This window comes from Pseudopodoces humilis, chromosome 9, assembly GCF_049639895.1.
Source record: "Pseudopodoces humilis isolate 2021_Gansu_Grassland_sample_001 chromosome 9, ASM4963989v1, whole genome shotgun sequence".
Lineage (NCBI taxonomy): Eukaryota > Metazoa > Chordata > Aves > Passeriformes > Paridae > Pseudopodoces > Pseudopodoces humilis.
In genome coordinates this window covers 20,991,381-21,011,853 of record NC_142208.1, presented here as the reverse complement: position 1 = coordinate 21,011,853, position 20,473 = coordinate 20,991,381, and the positions used below count along the sequence as shown (strand labels likewise).

At 36.8% G+C, this 20,473-nt stretch overlaps 1 protein-coding gene across 1 annotated transcript in view; it reads left to right on the top strand.

Moving 5' to 3' along the window:
* BTAF1 (B-TFIID TATA-box binding protein associated factor 1) overlaps positions 1–20,259 on the top strand; it is a 42,829-nt gene extending 22,570 nt beyond the window's left edge. Inside the window, exons 12-38 of the mRNA XM_005520638.3 lie at positions 367–507; positions 617–741; positions 1,909–2,029; positions 2,106–2,210; positions 2,453–2,602; positions 3,186–3,328; positions 3,493–3,667; positions 4,143–4,346; positions 5,238–5,664; positions 6,686–6,876; positions 7,822–7,975; positions 8,066–8,175; positions 10,061–10,262; positions 10,668–10,816; positions 13,157–13,309; positions 13,814–13,935; positions 14,145–14,312; positions 14,491–14,568; positions 14,649–14,778; positions 15,465–15,606; positions 15,773–15,903; positions 16,331–16,456; positions 17,207–17,359; positions 17,957–18,168; positions 18,329–18,488; positions 19,067–19,237; positions 19,477–20,259. Of these exons, the coding sequence (XP_005520695.1) occupies positions 367–507; positions 617–741; positions 1,909–2,029; positions 2,106–2,210; positions 2,453–2,602; positions 3,186–3,328; positions 3,493–3,667; positions 4,143–4,346; positions 5,238–5,664; positions 6,686–6,876; positions 7,822–7,975; positions 8,066–8,175; positions 10,061–10,262; positions 10,668–10,816; positions 13,157–13,309; positions 13,814–13,935; positions 14,145–14,312; positions 14,491–14,568; positions 14,649–14,778; positions 15,465–15,606; positions 15,773–15,903; positions 16,331–16,456; positions 17,207–17,359; positions 17,957–18,168; positions 18,329–18,488; positions 19,067–19,237; positions 19,477–19,623 (4,290 nt within the window). The 3' untranslated portion in view covers positions 19,624–20,259. The remainder of the gene's footprint in view (positions 1–366; positions 508–616; positions 742–1,908; positions 2,030–2,105; positions 2,211–2,452; positions 2,603–3,185; positions 3,329–3,492; positions 3,668–4,142; positions 4,347–5,237; positions 5,665–6,685; positions 6,877–7,821; positions 7,976–8,065; positions 8,176–10,060; positions 10,263–10,667; positions 10,817–13,156; positions 13,310–13,813; positions 13,936–14,144; positions 14,313–14,490; positions 14,569–14,648; positions 14,779–15,464; positions 15,607–15,772; positions 15,904–16,330; positions 16,457–17,206; positions 17,360–17,956; positions 18,169–18,328; positions 18,489–19,066; positions 19,238–19,476) is intronic.
* Positions 20,260–20,473: the final 214 nt, after the last annotated feature.

Genomic DNA, 20,473 nt, shown 5'->3' with positions numbered 1-20,473 from the left:
TTTATATCCATGCTGCAGGTATATAGTGCAAGTAGTGCTTGCAGAAAACATAAATAGAGGATATGTCTGCCTGGTCTCATGTGTGAGGTAACAGAGCAGAGTGTTACAAGAAGTTTAGGCTATCTGTGGTGGTATTCTGCAGATACTGAGCTTTGTTTATACCAAAACTGAGCTGACTTATGGTTCATTAGATTGATAACCTATGTTTCATTTCATGAATGATAACTTAAAATATTTAGATTGCAATCTTGGACCTGTATCATCCCTTTGTAACACAGGTTCATTTATACACACAAGAGTACATCTTAGTTGATTGTATCTTTATAAGCTTTTTTGGTTTAAAAATGCTTTTGATCTTTTTGGTAGGACATGATCAACACTTTATTGCCTAAAGTGCTGCCTGCAATAATTGAAGGTCTGCAAGATCTGGATGATGATGTCCGAGCTGTTGCTGCAGCATCTTTAGTACCAGTAGTGGAAAGCCTGGTCCAACTTCAATCTCAGAAGGTGACTGAACGGTTTTAAGTTCACTTTTGGTCTAAGCAAAGAAAATAATACTTAGAGGTTTAGTAGTTTTTTTAAAAAAAATATAAACCTCCTCTGCTTATTTGTATAGGTGCCTTTTATTCTTAATACCTTGTGGGATGCACTCCTGGAGTTGGATGACTTGACAGCTTCCACAAACAGTATCATGATCCTTCTTTCATCCCTTCTGACTTACCCTCAGGTCCGCAAATGCAGGTAACTTTTCAATTAGTATTGCTTTGGTATTACAGGTCTGAGTGTCCACTTATTGTCAAATTGGAATCATTAGTTTCTTTCAAATCATGTACCAAGGAGATGATTAATTAAACTCGGTATTTTGTTTCTACTTTAGTTTTTTAATAAAGTGAAGGTTATGACAGTGCTTCTCTATTCATTGTGTTAGTGAAATGCAGCAAAGGAATTAAGAAGTGTATTAGACATGGTTTATATGTGACTTTTCCCCCCCCCCCCCCGTCTCTCTCCATTCATCATGGGTGTTTTAGTAAAGGGTATTTGCTCCACTCACATGGTGGTCCTGCCCACAAACATCTTGTTTGTTAACAAGGAACAGACAAACTCCAAATGAGACCAAACTGTGTATATTAAAACACATTCATGAACATGTAGAAATTTGCTATTGAAATAGTTCTGAAATAAGCTCCAAACATAAATTCACATCAATGGTACAACTAGTAATTTTGTGACTGCTTCACAACACTACCTAGTTGGTATCTCTTTGGGACTCTGACAAATGAAAGGAACTGCATCTTAGTATGTTAAATTTTTCATAATACACATGGTAAACTCAGAGTAACTGCTCTTAAGGTAGATGCTGTACACATTTGATTTTTCTCATCCTATATGATTGGCACTACTGGAGCTGGTGGTTTCCCAAATCCAAAATAAAGAATGAAATTTTGTTACTAATGCAGTCTTTTAATTCAACACATAACACTTGCATCAGCTGATATGCCAGTTCATGTAAAAAAGATGCAAGCTTGTTTTTAATTAATTGTCAAGTCATAACTGCCTAATAGCAATTTCAGAACAGAAACGGCCCCTCCTTTTTTCTGAACAGTTGAACAAAGCCTAAAGTATAATCTGGGAAAAAAACATGGTAAAAATATGTGCTTAAACTGACTAGTTCTCTATACCAGTTAAAAATACCCAAACCAGTATTTTCCTGAAAAAAGATATGAACTCAAACTATTTTAAATGTATAAGCTGTAGTAACTTGATCCTTCACTTAAAATCACCAAGTACATGCCATACTTTGCTTTCTTAAAGCTTTCTTTTGGATAAAATGAGAATAAACAAAATTAACTTAGCTCTGTGTGTGTGTTTTTATCCCTGACGCTGCCTCTACATTTCCCTTTCTTGTAGTATTCAGCAATCTCTGACAGTTTTGGTCCCACGAGTGTGGCCATTCTTGCATCACACAATATCTTCTGTGCGAAAAGCAGCACTGGAAACATTATTCACACTGTTGTCTACCCAAGACCAGGTAAGAATTAGAGGTATTAGTGTATTACTGTGATACATATTGGAATTTGCTTGGTCATATGATATCCTTGTTTCAGAGTTCTTCAACCTGGCTGACTCCAATTCTGCAAGACATGTTGAGGCACATATTTCAGTTTTGTATCTTAGAAAGCAACCAAGAAATTCTGGATCTTATTCATAAGGTATTTGCATGACTTACCACCTAGATACAGTGTTTGTGTATCTTGCTCTTTCAAATCCTGTCTACGTTTCTGCAGATAAAGAATAGTGTGCTCGTATTAAATACTTGCAATTTGCCCATGTCTGCTTTACTGTCAAATGTAGAGCAAATTGCAGAGTGTTCCTGCAGTTTCTCAGCATGTGTATGATTTTATGTAGACCACTTACAAATTTGTCATGATTTCTGCTGTGGTTCTTTCCCAAGGTGTGGCTGGAACTGTTAAACAAGGCATCTGTACAGTATGTTGTTGCAGCTGCTTGTCCATGGATGGGAGCCTGGCTCTGCTTAATGATGCAGCCATCTCATTTGCCCATTGACTTAAACATGTTGCTAGAAGTAAAAACCAGGTCCAAAGTAAGTGAAATATGGCCTCCCTGACTGTTCTGAGGAAAGTAGTAGGAAATTGCTTAGCTGTATATAAAACACATTCTAAGGGTGTTAGAGGGGAGTGGTGGTGCCTTTCTACAGTTCTAAATGTAAACTCTTACAAGCCTCAAGTCTGTAGAGCAAAAGGGTTCTTGTCAGGTTATCCAAGAATTAAGTTCTGCTGTGTAGCATTCTCTACATGGATACCTTATAAAGTCTATTTATGTGACTCTAAAGCCATCTGTTTGCAGTACTGACTTAAATCCAAAAGCTTTGTGTTATTTCTGAAAACATGATGAGAGGTTTCCTTTTTCCTCTGTGTTTGTCAGCTGTATGTCAAATATTAACCTTAATATTATAGTGAAGGAATGTAGCATGCATTTAATTGGACTACTGAATACTGTTAGTAGAGAGATTATTTACGAAGTATTGACTACTTTAAGAAATCTGTTACCCAGGAAGTGTTCTGTCTTAATCTAACTTTTTCATGGTATGGCGATTTGTATTGTTATGGAATATGAATTAATCTTTTCATTACAAACGAACTTTCAACCTTTCCTTTATTCCATAGGAAAAAGCAGGTGCTAAACTGCGTCAAGGTCAAACCCAGAACAAGGAAGTGATTCAGGAATACATTGCTGGGGCAGACAGCATTGCAGAAGATCCAGCAACCAGGGATTACGTTGTCATGCGTGCTCGGATGATGGCAGCAAAGTCAGTTTACTGGAAATATGAAAAAAATACTTAAAAGCAATGTATTTTTTATATAATATATAGTGGTTTTGCCAAAATATAATTCATGTTATTGCATCGTCATTTTGAATCATTGATTGCAGAATAATTATAATGTTGAAGTGACTGGTTTTTTGTTTTGTCAGGTTGCTGGGAGCACTTTGTTGCTGCATTTGTGACCCAGGTGTAAATACTGTTACTCAAGAAATAAAGCCAGCTGAATCATTAGCTCAGCTACTGCTCTTCCACTTGAATTCTAAATCTGCCTTGCAGAGGATTAGTGTTGCGTTAGTAATCTGTGAGTGGGCTGCCTTGCAAAAGGTAGGATGTTTCTGCAGCAAAAATAAATTTTACTTACTATCTCAATCCACTGCTTGTTGTGTGATACTTAGCTCAAAATAAGATTTCAGTAGGTAAGCTAAAATGGTGTTCATGCATTTAAATACCAAAATCTTGATTGTTAGACAGTGGAGGAATACAGGACTCAGTAGATAAATGCCAGCTGTCAAAACTATGAATCAGTAAATATGCTCACATTTTTTCTACAAACAAATCTATTCTCAGGATGCCTTTTATCTAAGGTCAGTGATTCCTTTGAAGATTACTGTCTTTTCTCTACTCACTATCATTTCTAGTGGCAGACTTTTTGTTCCTAATCCTTTATCTTTAATATTCTGGGTTATGAATGTTAATAGTCCCTCTGGAAACTGGATTTTTGTAGTTAGATTGAGCTGCCCAAGACTGAAAAAAGGAATTGTGATTATTAAGGAAAGAAAATTGTATTTTTCTGTTACAGGAGTGTACAACTGTGGCTATTTGTGTTCAACCTCGTTTACTTGGGGTCCTTTCTGAACATCTCTATTATGATGAAATTGCTGTTCCTTTTACACGAATGCAAAATGAATGTAAACAACTCATCTCATTGCTAGCTGATGCACACATTGACATTGGAAACAGAGTAAACTGCAGTGTATTTACCATAGATCAAGCTAATGAGCTGGTAAGTAGAGGCATGCCTGCCTCTCCTCCAAATCTGTTCTTGTCTTGAAATGCACCTTCAGCATAATTATTACATAGACAGTAACTTGCAGAAATAATGTGGTGACCTTTGCATATCTTGTGAAAAAGAATGTGCAAAGACTCCTACTGTTTCCCCTGAGGTGTGTTTACAGTCTGACAAAAATCAAGTGCAATGCAAGGTATGTAATGGGAGAATAAAACTGAGTTCTGATCCCAGGTGTGGATTCACTATTGAAATCTTCTCACAAGAAAAAAAAAGCAGGCTTCAAAACCATTGTCAGAAGTCTTGTAAATAGACTGTAAATTCTAGACCTTCTTCCCCCTTGCACCCTGACCTTTTAATCTGCATTTAATCTTTTTCCATGAAAGATTTAAGCAACAATAGTCAACTGGTTTTGAGTGGGGAAGGATATGGAAAATTCGGCAGCTACTTTGTTGTGCTTTATTTCTTAGATTTTTATCTCAGTCTCTTTCCTCAAAAGAGAGTGTGCTGAGAAACAACTTGTTCATGCACAGGCACCTTACACATCGTTTTTGGATTCTTGTTATTCACGTTCTGCTTTGCTAATCTGTCACATGCTACATATTTTCCAGAATATCTGGGTAGAACTGACAGATATGGGACAATCTAAATTTGCAGGAGTACATAAACTGCTCTTGTAGCTTTGGGAATCCGGACTTTAAGTGTCTATGATATATCTGATTTTCTCTGATTGGTAGTTCAGGATTCCCAGAAACTACATTTTGGAGAATTTCCTGTTATTTACTGGGAAAATGGAGATGGTGATAAGTGACTCATGTTGTACCATGAGGATATCCTGTTTTATAGTAAATTAAACAGATCTGTAATTCTTTATTTCCTTTTTCTTAGGTTACTTCTGTTTTCAATGAGGTGACATCATCCTTTTCTTTGAATCCTAAAGTTCTGCAACAGTTGGACAGTAAAAGGCAGCAAGTCCAAATGACTGTTACAGAAACAAATCAAGAATGGCAAGTGTTGCATCTGCGAGTCCATACTTTTGCTGCATGTGCAGTTGTGAACTTGCAGCAACTTCCAGAAAAACTAAATCCTGTTATAAAACCCTTAATGGAAGCTATCAAAAAAGAAGAGAATACGCTCGTACAAAACTATGTGGCTTCGTGTATAGCAAAGTTACTTCAGCAGTGTACAACAAGGTCTCCTTGTCCCAACTCAAAGATTATAAAAAATCTCTGCAACTCCCTGTGTGTGGATCCACATCTTACCCCACTGGCAGCATGTCCTGCACAGCCTCAGAGTAGCCATGAAAACTCAAAAGGTATGACATCTGAGACTGCCAGGATTTTTAATATGTCTGTGCTTATTTCTGAACTGTTGAAATGAGTATTTGAACGAGGCTTGTTTTCATTGATTTTTAAAATGCCAGTATCTGAGTATTTATTAATAATGATTTCATTTAGGTATTTTAAACTGTGTGCAACTAATGTCTGTTGATTTATATCTGTATATCTATAAAATACTTCTATTCCAATTTTCAGGTATTGGCTTTTGTTTGGTTATAACCTAGTTATGATCACATTTAACTTAGAGATGTTACTGAATAAAGATGGAAATTAAAGTAGCCTGTCAAAAATGTGTGACTTGTGTTGCATTCCATAGGCTAATTATAAGATAAAAAGATTAGGACAGTGTTCAAAATTAATAACATAATCCTATGCATGCAATGGTCATGGATCCCCTAAATTATTGAAAATGCATGGATTGAATGAACAACCCAGATTAATTCAATAAAGATCTTAATACTCTCAAAGATTCTGACCTGCTTTAAGGTTTGACTATTGTATGTTCTACTCTTTGTTAATGAATGTGTCCTCCTTTATCTCAGAGTAGAATAACATTCATAACTGAAAATGAAGGTCTTTAGTATAAATAGACACATCAACAAATTCAAAGATACTGATGGCATCTTTTATTGTATCATGACAGAAGTACTGAACTGTGTTAAAGGACACAGAATATAAATTGACTGCAACTTTAGAGCTTAATGTGCTTTTTATGAAATGAAATTGTGCAAATGTTTTGTTTGATTGACGTGTTACCTGTGCTTCTTGCTGAATTATAATTTCTGGCTGTTTACGCATTTAAATTTTCCTTCGAAGTCTAATGTGCTCCTAGCACAGCAATTCTTCTCTGTACCCAAGTGCCATAGTCCTCAAGGGTGGAAAACATTGAGTTTTTTAAAGCACAATCAGCAGATGACTTGTAGGTAGCTCTCACATCCCCCCTATGTGTTAAACTGCAGTTTAAATTGTTGTCAGCTGTTCTCCCTTTTCTTTTAGGGCCCAACTCTGATAAAGATGGGATGCAGCACACAGTTACTAAACACAGGGGAATAATTACATTGTACAGACATCAGAAGGCTGCTTTTGCCATCACAAGTCGGCGAGGTCCTACTCCAAAAGCTCCAAAAGCCCCTATTGCAGATCTTCCCACAGGCAGCAGTGGAAGCATTCCTACAGAACTTGATGAGGTACATTTCAAAAACTTGAATTTGCAACTTCACATCCACCCCTCCTTTCCATTACTTTGAATTCACTGGACTTGATACCAGTGTAGTAGGGATGGCAGGGGTTTTGCATCACAAAACAGGAGGTTTTGTGATGCAAGCAGCATGTGTTTATTTTAAATGTTTGTCATTAAGAATATTAATAACTCCTGAAATGTTATGTTTACTATAGAATATGAGTATTAATATAAGTTCATGCATGGATTTCCACAAAGTGTGGAACAAACACAAGAGGACACCAACTGTGTCCTGCCTATGTTAGTGTTGGTCCATCTCAGTTGCTGCTGGATGCCTCTGAAGCATTAAAACCAGCAACTGAACTATGACTGTGTGAAACAGCATGTCTGTGACTTCCATATTTGATGTCCTAAACTCTTCCCTTTTATTAATTTCAAACTTCAGCACGTTTTAATAAGATTGTAGGTAGGACTGTGAACTCCTAAACAATGTTGTGCATTTTGTTCTTAATTATTAGTACTTTTTATTAGTTCCGCTTGCCAGCGAGGGTGGAAGCAAGAGTGGGGGATAAATAACAAATCAAATGTTGTGAGTTTTCTAGTATAGTACTGTTCTTGGTGTCACTGTGTTGGCAATATCTGAGGTTCTGGAACCACTTGGAAACATCCTGTTGGAATGGACCAATATCAGCAAAGGCCAAATCTCAAATTTATAGGCTTGAAATAATTGGCTGTAAAAGACTTTTTATCTTTATAAAAAATATATATATTCTTTTATTCTGTATAAAGAATAAAGTAATTAACTTGGGGAAAAAAAACTATCGGTGAATGTGTTGTAGATAGGTATAAACACAATCAAAATTGAATGCCTATGAAATGAGAGGTCACCCTTGACAATAATTGTTATTAAATGTACTTAGCCCCACTACTTTGTTGAATTGTTTAATTCTAGGCTCAGAAACCTTATGTTGTACAGAGAAGAGGAGCTGAATTTGCCTTATCTACTATAGCTAAACATTTTGGTGCTGAAATGGCAACAGGATTGCCACATCTCTGGGATGCTATGGTTGGTTCGTTAAGGAACAACATTCACATAAATAATTTTGGTAATTACACTTCTGATTTAAACTGGGAGGGGTGGCAGGCTGGAGCCAGTGTGTCAGTCTTAAACTGAACACCTTTTCTGTTTTTACCAGACCGAAAATCCTTACTGGAAAAAGGAGATGCTCCTGCCCAGGAGCTGGTGAATTCTTTGCAGGTTTTTGAAACAACAGCAGCTTCGATGGATACTCAGCTACATCCTCTGGTAATTAGCTTTTGCATGAAACACTTCAGTCTCTTTATCACTAGTGGTTTAAATTCTTTACTTTAGTTTTTTAGATATCTTTCTAGTTTGTTCAAATGGTGTTTTAGTCACTCATTAGCCTGCCTGTTCTCCAGATCCTCTGTCCTAGTCTTGACAAACTGAAGGCATAGCCTTCAGCAGTCAAGATGTACCGTTTAAAAGCTGATTTTCCCTGTATTCTGTAGGATGTTAAATTCTGTCATCTGTGCAGGTCATAGAATAAACCACAAAAGTAAACAGCTACCTAAAAGTTTAGCCTTGGCCTACCCTTTTTTGAACAAGATCCCAAACAAGATTGTTTCCAACATTTGAGTTTTGATAGTATTTATGCTGTTTTGTTACATTGGAATCAGCATCTCTGCTTTATTCTAATTCTCTATTTCCTAAACCTGGAGAACAGACTGGAAATATGGTGCCTTCTGTTTGTTACGAAAGTAAAGATAAAAATGTGGTTATGCAGCACGGTGTGGCTGACTGAAAAGATTTGACTTACAATGCACAAACTGTCATGCAGTTTGTGTGGCCAGAGTGGGGGCAAAATGGTAGTACTAAAGTCAGTTTATTGCCTGGATACTCTGTACCAGGTTGAAGGTTGTAAGAAAAGCAGCCTGTGCAGGGAATACAAAATTTATGGAGACTTCAGTTTACTCCCAAGTAGACTAGATTTGATCATTTAAAAATGGTCTGTTTCTCTGAACTGTCTGTTTCTACTCAGGAGAGAATCCTGGAGTTGCGAGAGTTATGAGAAAGTATCACTGAAGGTTAAAAAAATGTTAAGGAAGCAACAGAACAAGAAAGTCATCCTTATGCCTGCATCTAACACAATTTTCAGTAGTAGCCTGTCTGCATCTAATATCTATCTATTACTCTGTTTCAGAGTAAGTATAGTAGCTCTGGAAGACAGACAGAGAAGGGCAACAGGATGACAAAAATACGTGACAAGGCTTGCATTCAAAGAATAAGTAGGCCAGAACTCTGGAATGGATGGGTATAATGAAGGGCTATAGAATTCTGAGCAGATTGAGAAGAATCATGGGAATTTTTTTTTACCTATTTTAATAAAATACTGAAGTGATTTCGAGTGCATTTAGCATATGCCGTGGAAAGACTTTTTTTATATATATATACATAAATGTGGTATGTAGTTATTGTGTAGATTGGTTTTGATGGTGCTAATACTGTATGCAGTTTAAAAAAAATTGTAGAAAGTCAGAGGCTGAACTTGGTTCATCAAAGCTAGCAGTTAGGGACTTTGGCACTAGGAAAAGCCTGACCGTCTGTTTAGGTATCAATACAGAAGCATATCTGCACTGATTAAAAAGAAGACACATACATACACCAAAGACACATGTGTATACCCTGCTGGGGAGATGCAGATTTCCTTCTGGGTGTCCTCCTTGTCACACAGAATTACTGAGATTCCCAACATGAGTAGTAATTCATCTGCCTAAACACGAAGGGAATGAGTCTAGGACAAATATGCTAGCTGGAAGAAATTCTTAAATCTATGTATCTGTATTTAAGAAATAATTTATTTTTTTTTTACTCTATTTTCAGTGTGAAACACTTTCTTCCTAACTAAGGGATTCAGTAATTTTGATTTTGATTGAAATGCTAAATATTTTTTTACTCTGAATTTTATCTGTACTGGGGAGTAAAATGTGTTCAAAGGTCAAATTGCCTTTTTCTTCTGAAATAATTTTTTAGTTGTAAGCAATTATATCTTGCAAAGGGGACATTTTGAGCCTTCTTAAATGACTTTGAAATACTCTGTAGTTAAAAAAAAATCACTGATTTGTTTATAATTCATATTAACCTTTACCCCACACCTTTTTCTTTTATTCAGTTAATACAGCATTTGCCTCATCTTTACATGTGCCTTCAACATCCCAGCACTGCTGTGAGACACATGGCTTCCCGTTGTGTGGGTGTTATGAGCAAAATAGCAACCATGGAAACAATGAATATCTTTCTAGAGAAAGTTTTACCATGGCTGGGAGCAATAGATGACAACACCAAACAAGAAGGTGCAATTGAAGCACTTGCGTGTATCCTTGCTTGCATATTCAAAAATGCAGAAACTTCTTTGCTGTTGTTTCATTTGAAGGAACAAAAACAGTTACCTGAAAAAAAAAGTGAAGAGAAATTAAATAAAATATTAAGCTGTTTTTTCTCCTGTGGAAGGACACAGAAGAAACCTTTATTTCCATTGCCCTTATTTTATTTACCAAGTGATGTTTTGGTGGAGGTAATTTAGTTTCTCAAACCATGCACTTTGCTGCCAGAGGTAATTGGGTAGATCAGATTTCCCTGCTTCTACATTGCTTTGTTACTAGAAATCTCATTCACCTGAGTGTAACAATTAAAAACTTACTGAATATGAAATCTCCTGGGTGTATATTTGTCAGACAAACCTGAACTGTTGAAAACTATTTCCTTAACAACCACTCCAGGTGTAATGGAGCAGCTGGATGTTGGTATTGTTCCATACATTGTTCTTCTAGTGGTTCCAGTTCTGGGTAGAATGAGTGATCAGACAAACAGTGTGCGTTTTATGGCTACTCAGTGCTTTGCTACACTGATTAGACTGATGCCTCTTGAGGTAAGCTCAAGCTGTACGTATATGGAGTATGTGAACTGTCCTGTATCTGCTCTTTCATCAGCTGCAAAGTCCAGGCTTCTGGCTTATTAAATGCTGAATGAGTAACTGGTTTTATAGGTGTTGAGTCCATATCAGATAATAGAAGATGCGTCCTTTATAAGCAAAATAAGCAAAATTAGACTCTGTGTTAGCAATTTTCTAGTTCAATGTTAAAATAAAATTTCTCTTTACAAGAAGTTCATTTCAGCTGTATACACAAGATTAATGGTAGATTTATTAATTTTGTTTGTAATGCTGCTTTTCTTAGTTTGGGTTGAAAAGTTTTAGTTCCATGTGCACTCTCCTTAGGTATGTATGTTGCTGGGTATGTTAAGAGAAATGCACAAAAGCAATACTGGTTTAAAAGAAAAATAAAACATAACTGCAATAGAAATAGTGTGGGGATAAGTAGGGTCACTTATTACTAGTTCTTAAAATCAAAAAGCACCACCCTACATATTTAGGCAAAATATTGTGTATTATGATGCAGTAGTGCTTAATCAGTACAGATCTGCTTCAGTCTTTCACTCCTGCTACCTCTTGCATACCTCAGGCAACTTCTGATGTTGTGCACCAAGGACTACAATGCTTCTGAGTAACTTAATGTGACCACCAGATGGTAATAAAAGACAGTTTAGAATTTCCACAGCAATAATGAAATAAAGTTGTCAGCTTAATGGGTTTTTTATTATTTCACTTTTAATATAGTATAATAGAACCTTAGATCTGATAACTAGCAGTCTGCCTTAACTGGAGCGCTTACTTTTTGTGCTTACACTGAGATGTTGAACAAGTTGAAAGTGAGCAAAGAACTTAATTGCTAGCATGTTCATTGCAGTGCCATTTGCACTAGGGCCCTTCTTCATACACATCTTAAACAGTCCTGTGGAATACACGTAGCTTGGGGCAGGGGGGTGTTAAAGCTATTTTAATAAAATTTAGTGAGAATCTCTTAAAAACATACTGTACTTGTTTTATTAATTGCATGCATATGCATGATCACTTCATATTTCTTTTCCACAGTTATGGAAAATAAGTGCCTTAAAATTTCCCTTTCTGGTTAAGAAAGTTCAGTACCAGATAATGAACTATAGTAAATATGTAAGCATAGAGTGAAGCAGATTATTGATGAGAGAAAATGCCTGTTTTGTCATGGAACAGTATTTTATTTAACAATTAATAAATTGCATTAAGTGAGTTGTGGCAACTTAACTATGCTGTTTCCTGCATCTTTATCCTCAAGTCGATTATTCCTGCAACCATAAAAATGAGAGTATGACTAAGAGAAGGGATTGTATGATAAATGGTTTAACTTGATCAAACTTGTATTGATAAGCAATCCTGCCACAAGTTGACAACATACTTGAACCAAATCACCTGGCATAGTGTTCATACTGCAGATAAGTTCTAAAAGGAAGAGTAGGAACAAGGAACAAGGAAGCTGCTGTCTCTGTATGTATGTACTTAAATACTGTATGGGGCACTGCTAACATTCCCCTTCCTTACTAACCACATATATGGTGGAATTATTTGATAGAGGGTTCTTTTAGCCAGGGGCCCTCTGTAAGTGATTAGTAAGTTGGGTTTTGAAGTAAAGCTGACTGAAGATGGAGGAGGCCCAGAAAAATAGGAAGACAGATATGATGGTGGGAAAATAGGAGTGCCTCTGCTGCTACTGTATGTTATTAGCAAGCAAGAATGAGCATATTTGGTCCCCAGATGCCTTCTTTGGGCTTCTGGCCTGGTGTGGAGAGTACCTAGGAAGTAAAGCTCTGCTGTTAGAAACCTGGAGGGGTTCAGGTGTTTTTTTTTCTATCAGTTTCCAGCTGCTTGGATTTCAGTATCACTTTAGATCTAATTCTACTAAGTAGGAGAAAAATCCATCAAACTTTGGATGGTAGCTGGTGGCTCAAGAGGAGAGGGTGTCATAGGCTTCTCTAGCCAGCCAGATAAACTCTCTGATTAGAGGTAGAATAGCTCAGTGTTTGTAGAATCTTAGCAGCATGAGCAGGATTTTCCATCTTTTGTGTAATTTCTATCAGTCTTTCCAATGTGTTCTTTTGGGGTGGGATTTCTCTTGCACCTTACAATCCTGCATGTGTTGAACTGCAAGTAATCAAACGAGTATAGCTAAATATAGTATTTAAATCCTAAGTTTAGATTAATACAGTTTATAAGATTGCAGATCTTTACTATGTGTTTAAAATGTCTGAGTGAGTATGAGGTTTAATTTCTTCTCCTCTGTGTGGCAGTTAAGTCCTGTAGCCCTTACATGACTTGCTTTAAAAATGTTAACCCTAGGCTGGTATACCAGACCCACCAAACATGTCTGAAGAATTAATCAGGATGAAGGCTAAAGAACGTCACTTTCTGGAACAGTTACTGGATGGAAAAAAACTGGAAAACTATGAAATTCCAGTGCCAATCAAAGCAGAGCTCAGAAAATACCAGCAGGTAACACACTTTTAAAATAAAAGTTCCAGTCTGATATAATTTCATGGAATAGTAGGAGTTGTTCAGGTACTTGCATTTTTCTTGTGTGTTTTTTGAGTGTTTTGGTTTCAGTTGCACAGTGTGTATCTTGGACCCTGGATAAGGAAGAACAAATGAAGTAATACATGATTCTTATACTGTTCTAATGATATTTCTCCCCCTTTCTGGATTTTGCCTTTTTATTTTTTTTTCCTGGGAATGGCCAGTGGGCTTTTCCTTGCTAACGCTGACTGTGGCAGCCCACCACTGCAAAGCCAGGCCTGACTGTACCATTTGGGTGTTTGTTTTTCCCTTTATTCCTCCCACTTTTAATGAATGGGCTGTAGTGGATTCCCATTTGTGGTGGGAAACCAGCTCCTAATTTGGCAGTGCTGGGTCATTGAACATATGGATGTTTGAACTGAAGCTTAACTAGCAAAAAGCCAGTTTTTTCCTTCAGGCACTCTCCTTCTTTTCTGATTTCAGGATGGAGTGAACTGGCTTGCATTTCTCAATAAATACAAACTTCATGGAATTCTTTGTGATGACATGGGCTTAGGAAAAACTTTACAATCCATTTGCATTCTTGCAGGTGATCATTGCCTCAGGTAAGTTTAAACAAATAACATTCTGTCTTAGATTTTAATGATAGGTCTTATGTGTGGTAATGAATCTGGACATAGTCCTGGGCAACTTCCACCAGAGGTGGCTCTGCTTGGATAGGGGGCTTGGACTAGGTGGCCACCCCAGGTCCCTTCCCACCTCAACTCTTCTGTGAAAAACAATTTTTTTAAAACTCTTATTTTATACTCTTAAGGGCTCAGGAATATGCAAGAACAAAACTGGTGGACAGCGTTCCTCTTCCTTCCTTGGTGGTGTGTCCTCCTACACTCACGGGACACTGGGTGGATGAAGTGGGCAAATTTTGCTCGAAAGAGTATCTTAATCCATTGCACTATACAGGACCTCCTACTGAGAGAGCAAGGTAACCCATCTTGCATTTACTGGTTTAGAGTAAAATATCACAAATGGAATTATTAAATTTACTTTACTACTGCTACTGAAGCATAGTTTGTGGGCATGGGAACACTTGTGATGGTATCTTTGAAGGCAGAAATAATGTGTAAGGAACACTTCAATTAACTTCTCATTTTTTTCTTAAGATTGCAACACCAGGTGAAAAGACACAATCTCATAGTGGCTTCATATGATGTTGTAAGAAATGACATTGACTTCTTCAGGTAAGAATTGGCTTGTTTTCTGAGGTTTTTAATAGCTTAGAATTTTAAATGCTACTTAAGTCTGTATTCTTCTTTTTTAGAAATATTAAGTTTAATTACTGCATTCTTGATGAAGGCCATGTAATAAAAAATGGAAAAACAAAGCTGTCAAAAGCCGTAAAGCAGCTGACTGCTAATTACAGGATAATTCTTTCTGGGACACCAATCCAGGTAACTGATTTTCTATTTTGGATGAACAGTAGAAAACATACAAGATAGATCTAACTTGCTCTCATTTTTATTGTACCTTTTAACAATCATCTTGTTCAAAGTACACATTGCAAAACAGCTTTTCACTTCTAAATGCTCAAAACGACATCTTTTCCCTTTTCTGATATACCTGTGTATGGGGGAATGAATGCAGGTTTTTTGGTATTAGTGGAGTTCAAAAGTTGGCAGCGAGACTTTCTACCACGTCCTCTTTAAATGTCAAGCAGGAAAGATACTATTTCCCTATGCCTTCAGTAAAATTAGCAGGAAACTCAGTTCTGAGATCTCCAGATTTTGAGCTTTGTCCTAATGACTTGACTATGCAGTGTATGTCTCACCCAGGACTAAGACCACTGGTGTGTCCTGGGTTTTTTTTAACCAGAAGAACTCTGGGTGTGGCTTAAGGTACTGGTCAAGTGCCTCCATTTATGCAGTCAAGTGCATGCAGAGATATTTCTATAACTCAGATGGATGAAAGAGGCACCAAGCTCCAGGAGCTTGGGACTGGGTTTTAGTGTGTGAGGTTTTAAATATGGGGTTTTATTTAAATATACAGGGTTTTAAATATGTATGGATTTTTTTTCTGATATCTTGCAACAACTTACTGCTTCTGAAAATAATTTATCAGATGTTTCTTTTATGTTCAGAACAACGTCTTAGAGTTGTGGTCATTGTTTGACTTCCTAATGCCTGGATTCTTGGGCACTGAACGCCAATTTGCAGCTCGTTATGGAAAACCAATCCTGGCAAGCAGAGATGCCCGAAGCTCCAGTCGAGAACAAGAGGCTGGTAAGGACCAAATGTTTAATCTTTGGGTTTTTGTTTTAGGCTTTTAAATGAGAACTGCTAAACGAAAAGAAGTGTGGTTAGTTGTAACATCAGAGATTGAGGGGGAACTGAATGTTTTGACAAACATGTTTTTCTTCTAAAACACTGGTGCTGTTGCCCTCATTAGGGGTACTCGCAATGGAAGCTCTGCACCGCCAAGTCCTGCCATTCCTGCTAAGGAGAATGAAAGAGGATGTGCTGCAAGATCTTCCACCCAAAATTATTCAAGATTATTATTGTATTCTCAGTCCTCTACAGGTATGCTTAAAAAGAGGCTGGAAGTTTATTTTTCAGCACAATTAAGACCACAAAGGCATGAATTCTATATTCCTGTATCAGTCTGATACCAGCTCTGACATTCTCTGGATGTACTAAAAGAATTTTGTAATATGTGTTTAAAACACTGATTCCAGTCCTGTAGTAATAGAGTATTTCTTGAGCTTAATTTTGGGTGTTGTTCATGAACAATGTGTAGGCATCTGCAGACTGTTTTTCAATAACACTTTTCAAGTTGAAAGAAAACAAATAGCAAGAGATTCTGTTGTTAATATTTATCTTGTGTTACGTATGAAATAGCTTTATTGATGTATGATAACTCAGGATTTTAACTTGAAACTAAACTCTGAATAGGACTGTCTATCTTCTGTCAGGAAAAAACACACTCATTCTTTTGTCTGGCCTACAGGTTCAGCTTTATGAAGATTTTGCCAAATCTCGTGCCAAATGTGATATTGATGAAACAGTTTCTTCAATTTCACTGAATGAAGAAACTGAAAAACCAAAGCTTAAATCTACAGGTCATGTATTTCAGGTACAGATTTTTTCAGTAATTTGTATTACCTAGTACATACATACATACAATACGGCTGTATTTGTAGGTTTAGTAAAAAATGAAAATCAAAATAGTAAACTTAGACTTGTGGTCATATGATCTAAGTAGAGCATTTATGGCTGGAATGTGATGTATAGCTATTACATTTAAGTTATGGGTTTGTGTCTTGTGAAGCATCACACTGCCTTGTATTTCTAATGTGATCTGCTCAGTTGGTGTTTAGCTGTTTTGTGGATCTTGTAAAAACTGAGTACTGTGAGAGCAAAACCTCAGAATGAGGGAAGTAATTCTGATTGCATCAGCTGTTACATTTCAACATTAAGATTCTAAAACATGGACAAAATGTTTCCTTAAGGGTAGAACCGAATTTATGAAGGGTCATGATCTTATAGAATTGCAGATTAACTCTTGGTTAATTGGAAACAATTATTCTCAAACTGCTCCCAAACCCATTTCCTCTATTGCAGACTCAGATGAAAGTGTGGGAAATGGTAGTCCTTGCATTTTTCCTGAAAGAAGGGACCAAGATCACAATGAGTGTAACAGTGTTTAGATACAATTTGAAATGCAGGTTTTAAATGTGCAGCTTTGATGAAAATACACCATAAAGTCCAGATTGCAGAATAAGGCCTAGTGACCCCTGTACTTACAATCAGTTCTGTTAATCATTTTTCTGTAACTGTGTTCCTGTTAATTATTTTTTTAACTTCATTTCTTAAATAATTGAAGGCATTGCAGTACTTACGGAAGCTCTGCAACCATCCAGCTTTAGTGCTCACAGCCCAACATCCAGAATACAAGAGAATTACAGAGCAACTTGCAGCTCAGAATTCATCCCTTCGAGATATCCAACATGCACCTAAGCTGTCTGCTTTAAAACAAGTAAGTGGACATGTATTGTGCCTTAAATTCCCCAAATATCTCTACTGCTGTTACAGTTTAGTGTGTTTTAAACAATATGGAAACTCCTCTTAATAAAATTAAGTAGCAAATGAAAAATAATGCAAGGGTGTTTCAGGGATATAATAATAATTCAAGAGGGAGGGGGAAACAAGCTTCATGGTGATAGTATGTATATATGTGTGTGTATATATATTACATAACTTTTTGGCATATGAAAAACCTTGCTTCTAATTTATTCTTGTCCCTCTTGCTGCAGAATTTTTTTTTTTTCATTTTTATTACACAGGAGACTACTTCCTTGATAAAATTAGATTGCATTGCATAGCTTTACTTACAATAGAATTTAAGTAAGCAAAGAAAATGTTTTTCTTTTAATTTTTTAATGACTTAAGTTTTTCATAGTTTGACAGGGAAGTGAAACTTTGCCTTCTTGTCATTTAAGTGACTGTCATTTAGATACTTCCTTCTGCACTTATTGTTTCTGTCATTTCAACTTTTGATAATCAATGAATGTCAATGTTTACATGAGATCTACAGTAATTTTAATGACACACTTTAATGTTCTTTTACTTAAAGCTGCTGCTAGACTGTGGTTTGGGGAATGGTGGATCTTCAGAAAGTGGTACAGAAGCTGTTGTGGCCCAGCACAGGGTGCTTATCTTCTGTCAGCTGAAGAGTATGCTGGATATAGTGGAGCATGACCTTCTCAGACCTCAGTTACCTTCAGTTACTTACTTGCGCCTCGATGGCAGCATTCCTGCTGGGCAGAGACATTCCATTGTTTCCCGGTATGCATTATCCACTTGTAACCAGTATGAGGCCAACTTTAATGAACTGTATTATTTATATGGTGCAAAACTGGATTTTTCGTCTGCCTCAAAGCAAATGAGCTTCATAAGTTCTTTATTTAAATTAAACTTATGATTCTTAACTTCTTCTTGTATGCAGGTTTAATAATGACCCATCTATAGATGTTCTTTTGCTCACCACTCATGTTGGTGGGCTGGGACTTAACTTGACAGGGGCTGACACAGTTGTATTTGTGGAACATGACTGGAACCCAATGAGAGACCTGCAAGCCATGGATCGGGCACATCGCATTGGGCAGGTGAAAACCTCTTCATTTCCCATAAGGGTGGTTTTTATCTTCCTGAACTTGCTTGAGGGAGTTTGTAATGTATAACCAAGTGACATCTGTAGGTTCCTACCAAGCTTCCATTCATACTTAATTCTTGAAAACATACCAGCTGTTGCCATTTTATTTTGTCCCTAACTTGTAAGTCTTCTCTTCTGTACTTCCTGAGCTGCTGGGGGGAGGCCAGAGAAGAATCGCCCATTTGTGGAGGAAGAGATGACTGAGGACAGAGACAAGGAACTCAAGGGACAGCCCACAGGGTTATCCTTCTCTGGTGCTTGGACAGGGCAAGAATGACTGCTGGTGGTCTTCCCTTAGAGCTGTAAAACCAGTGAATTCTGCCAGAGTACAGAAACAACTCAAGATGCCTCTACTGTATAGTGGCATAGTCTTGTGCTTTCCATCTAATGTCTGTCAGACTGAGTACAATTACTGAAGGGTAGCTCCAAGCCAAACTGCTTCCAGATTGTCCATGATAAACACTAAAAGGTTATGCTTTCCTGAATATCTAAGATGATACTTTCTAGCTAAGTGTGTTTTTTTTCTTTCAGAAACGTGTTGTTAATGTATATCGCCTGATAACCAGGGGAACTCTGGAAGAGAAGATCATGGGTCTTCAGAAGTTCAAAATGAATATTGCAAATACAGTGATCAGCCAAGAAAATGCAAGCCTACAGAGCATGGGAACAGAGCAGCTTCTTGATCTGTTCACTCTTGACAAGGTAAAGAAACATTTTTACAAATACCTACCAAAAATAGAGTCAGCTTAGGGAAAAGCTTTGCTTTGAAGTGTAAAATTTAATCACACAAATGCTTAAGTTGGACTGATGAATAGTAGACGTGTCTCTGAACAACAGGAGGAAGTGATATTTCCCCAGAAAAATTATCAGACTTGAAGAATTTTTTAGATTCTTGAAAACATTATTCTGTATATTAACAGGAATTTTTTTCTTTTGTGAAGGATGGAAAAACTGAAAAAGCAGATACCTCTACCTCTTCTGGGAAAGCATCAATGAAATCAGTACTCGAAAACCTTGGAGAACTATGGGATCAAGAGCAGTATGACACTGAATACAGTCTTGAAAACTTTATGCATTCATTGAAGTAACCATCACATATTTGTAATACAGCTGCTGCTAGTTCACGTATTTTTCTGCTGATATTCAGCAAACTTAAAAGCATATAGAGTGAACCTTTAGCTTAATGTGTAAATAGACTTACTGAAAGAGGAATCTTCGAAAGACTGGCATGAAGTAGTGTCAGCTGTTTCACTGGGAAGTTATTCTGTCTTAAACGTTTGCACTGTATAAAAACTTTAAATGTAAACATTGTGAGGTGGTTTGAATTTTACTTGTTCTGAACAGCTGCAAATTCTTACTCGGTAGAAGAATTAAAACAAAGCAAGTTCTTACATTTGTTAACAAGTGTTGCTTGTGTTTGCAGTTAAGTCCACCATTATTTCTTTCTGTATCTATAATAGTTTTTGTACAGTTGTTTCAGTGCTTCAGGTTGTTTAGTGTACATTTTTCTTTTAAACACAACTTGCTTTTAAGGTGTAGTAAAAAAGCAATTTTCAACTTAAGCTTTCATTCAGATCATTTCAGGACTTTTTATCACCAGAGGCAAAGCCCAGAAGCCTTGAAAGTATTGAATAATGGAATAGCACTAGGCCTGTGCACCCACCTTTGTATATTGACTATAAATACATCACGCTCTTCAGTCCTTTGACACCTTCTTGTGAGAACAGCTGACTTGAACTTTTTAAAGTAATGAGCTCTATTAAATACAGGTAATGGCCTATTTGAGGTCATGTTTGCATCCTGTTAGCAGGGGTGTACTTTTTTAATTTATCTATAAGGCTAGAGTATAGCCACTTTGAGAGATGCATGTATTCCATATGTTTCAATCCTATATATTTTTTGTAACTAAAAGAAGAAATTAAATATACAGACAGACGT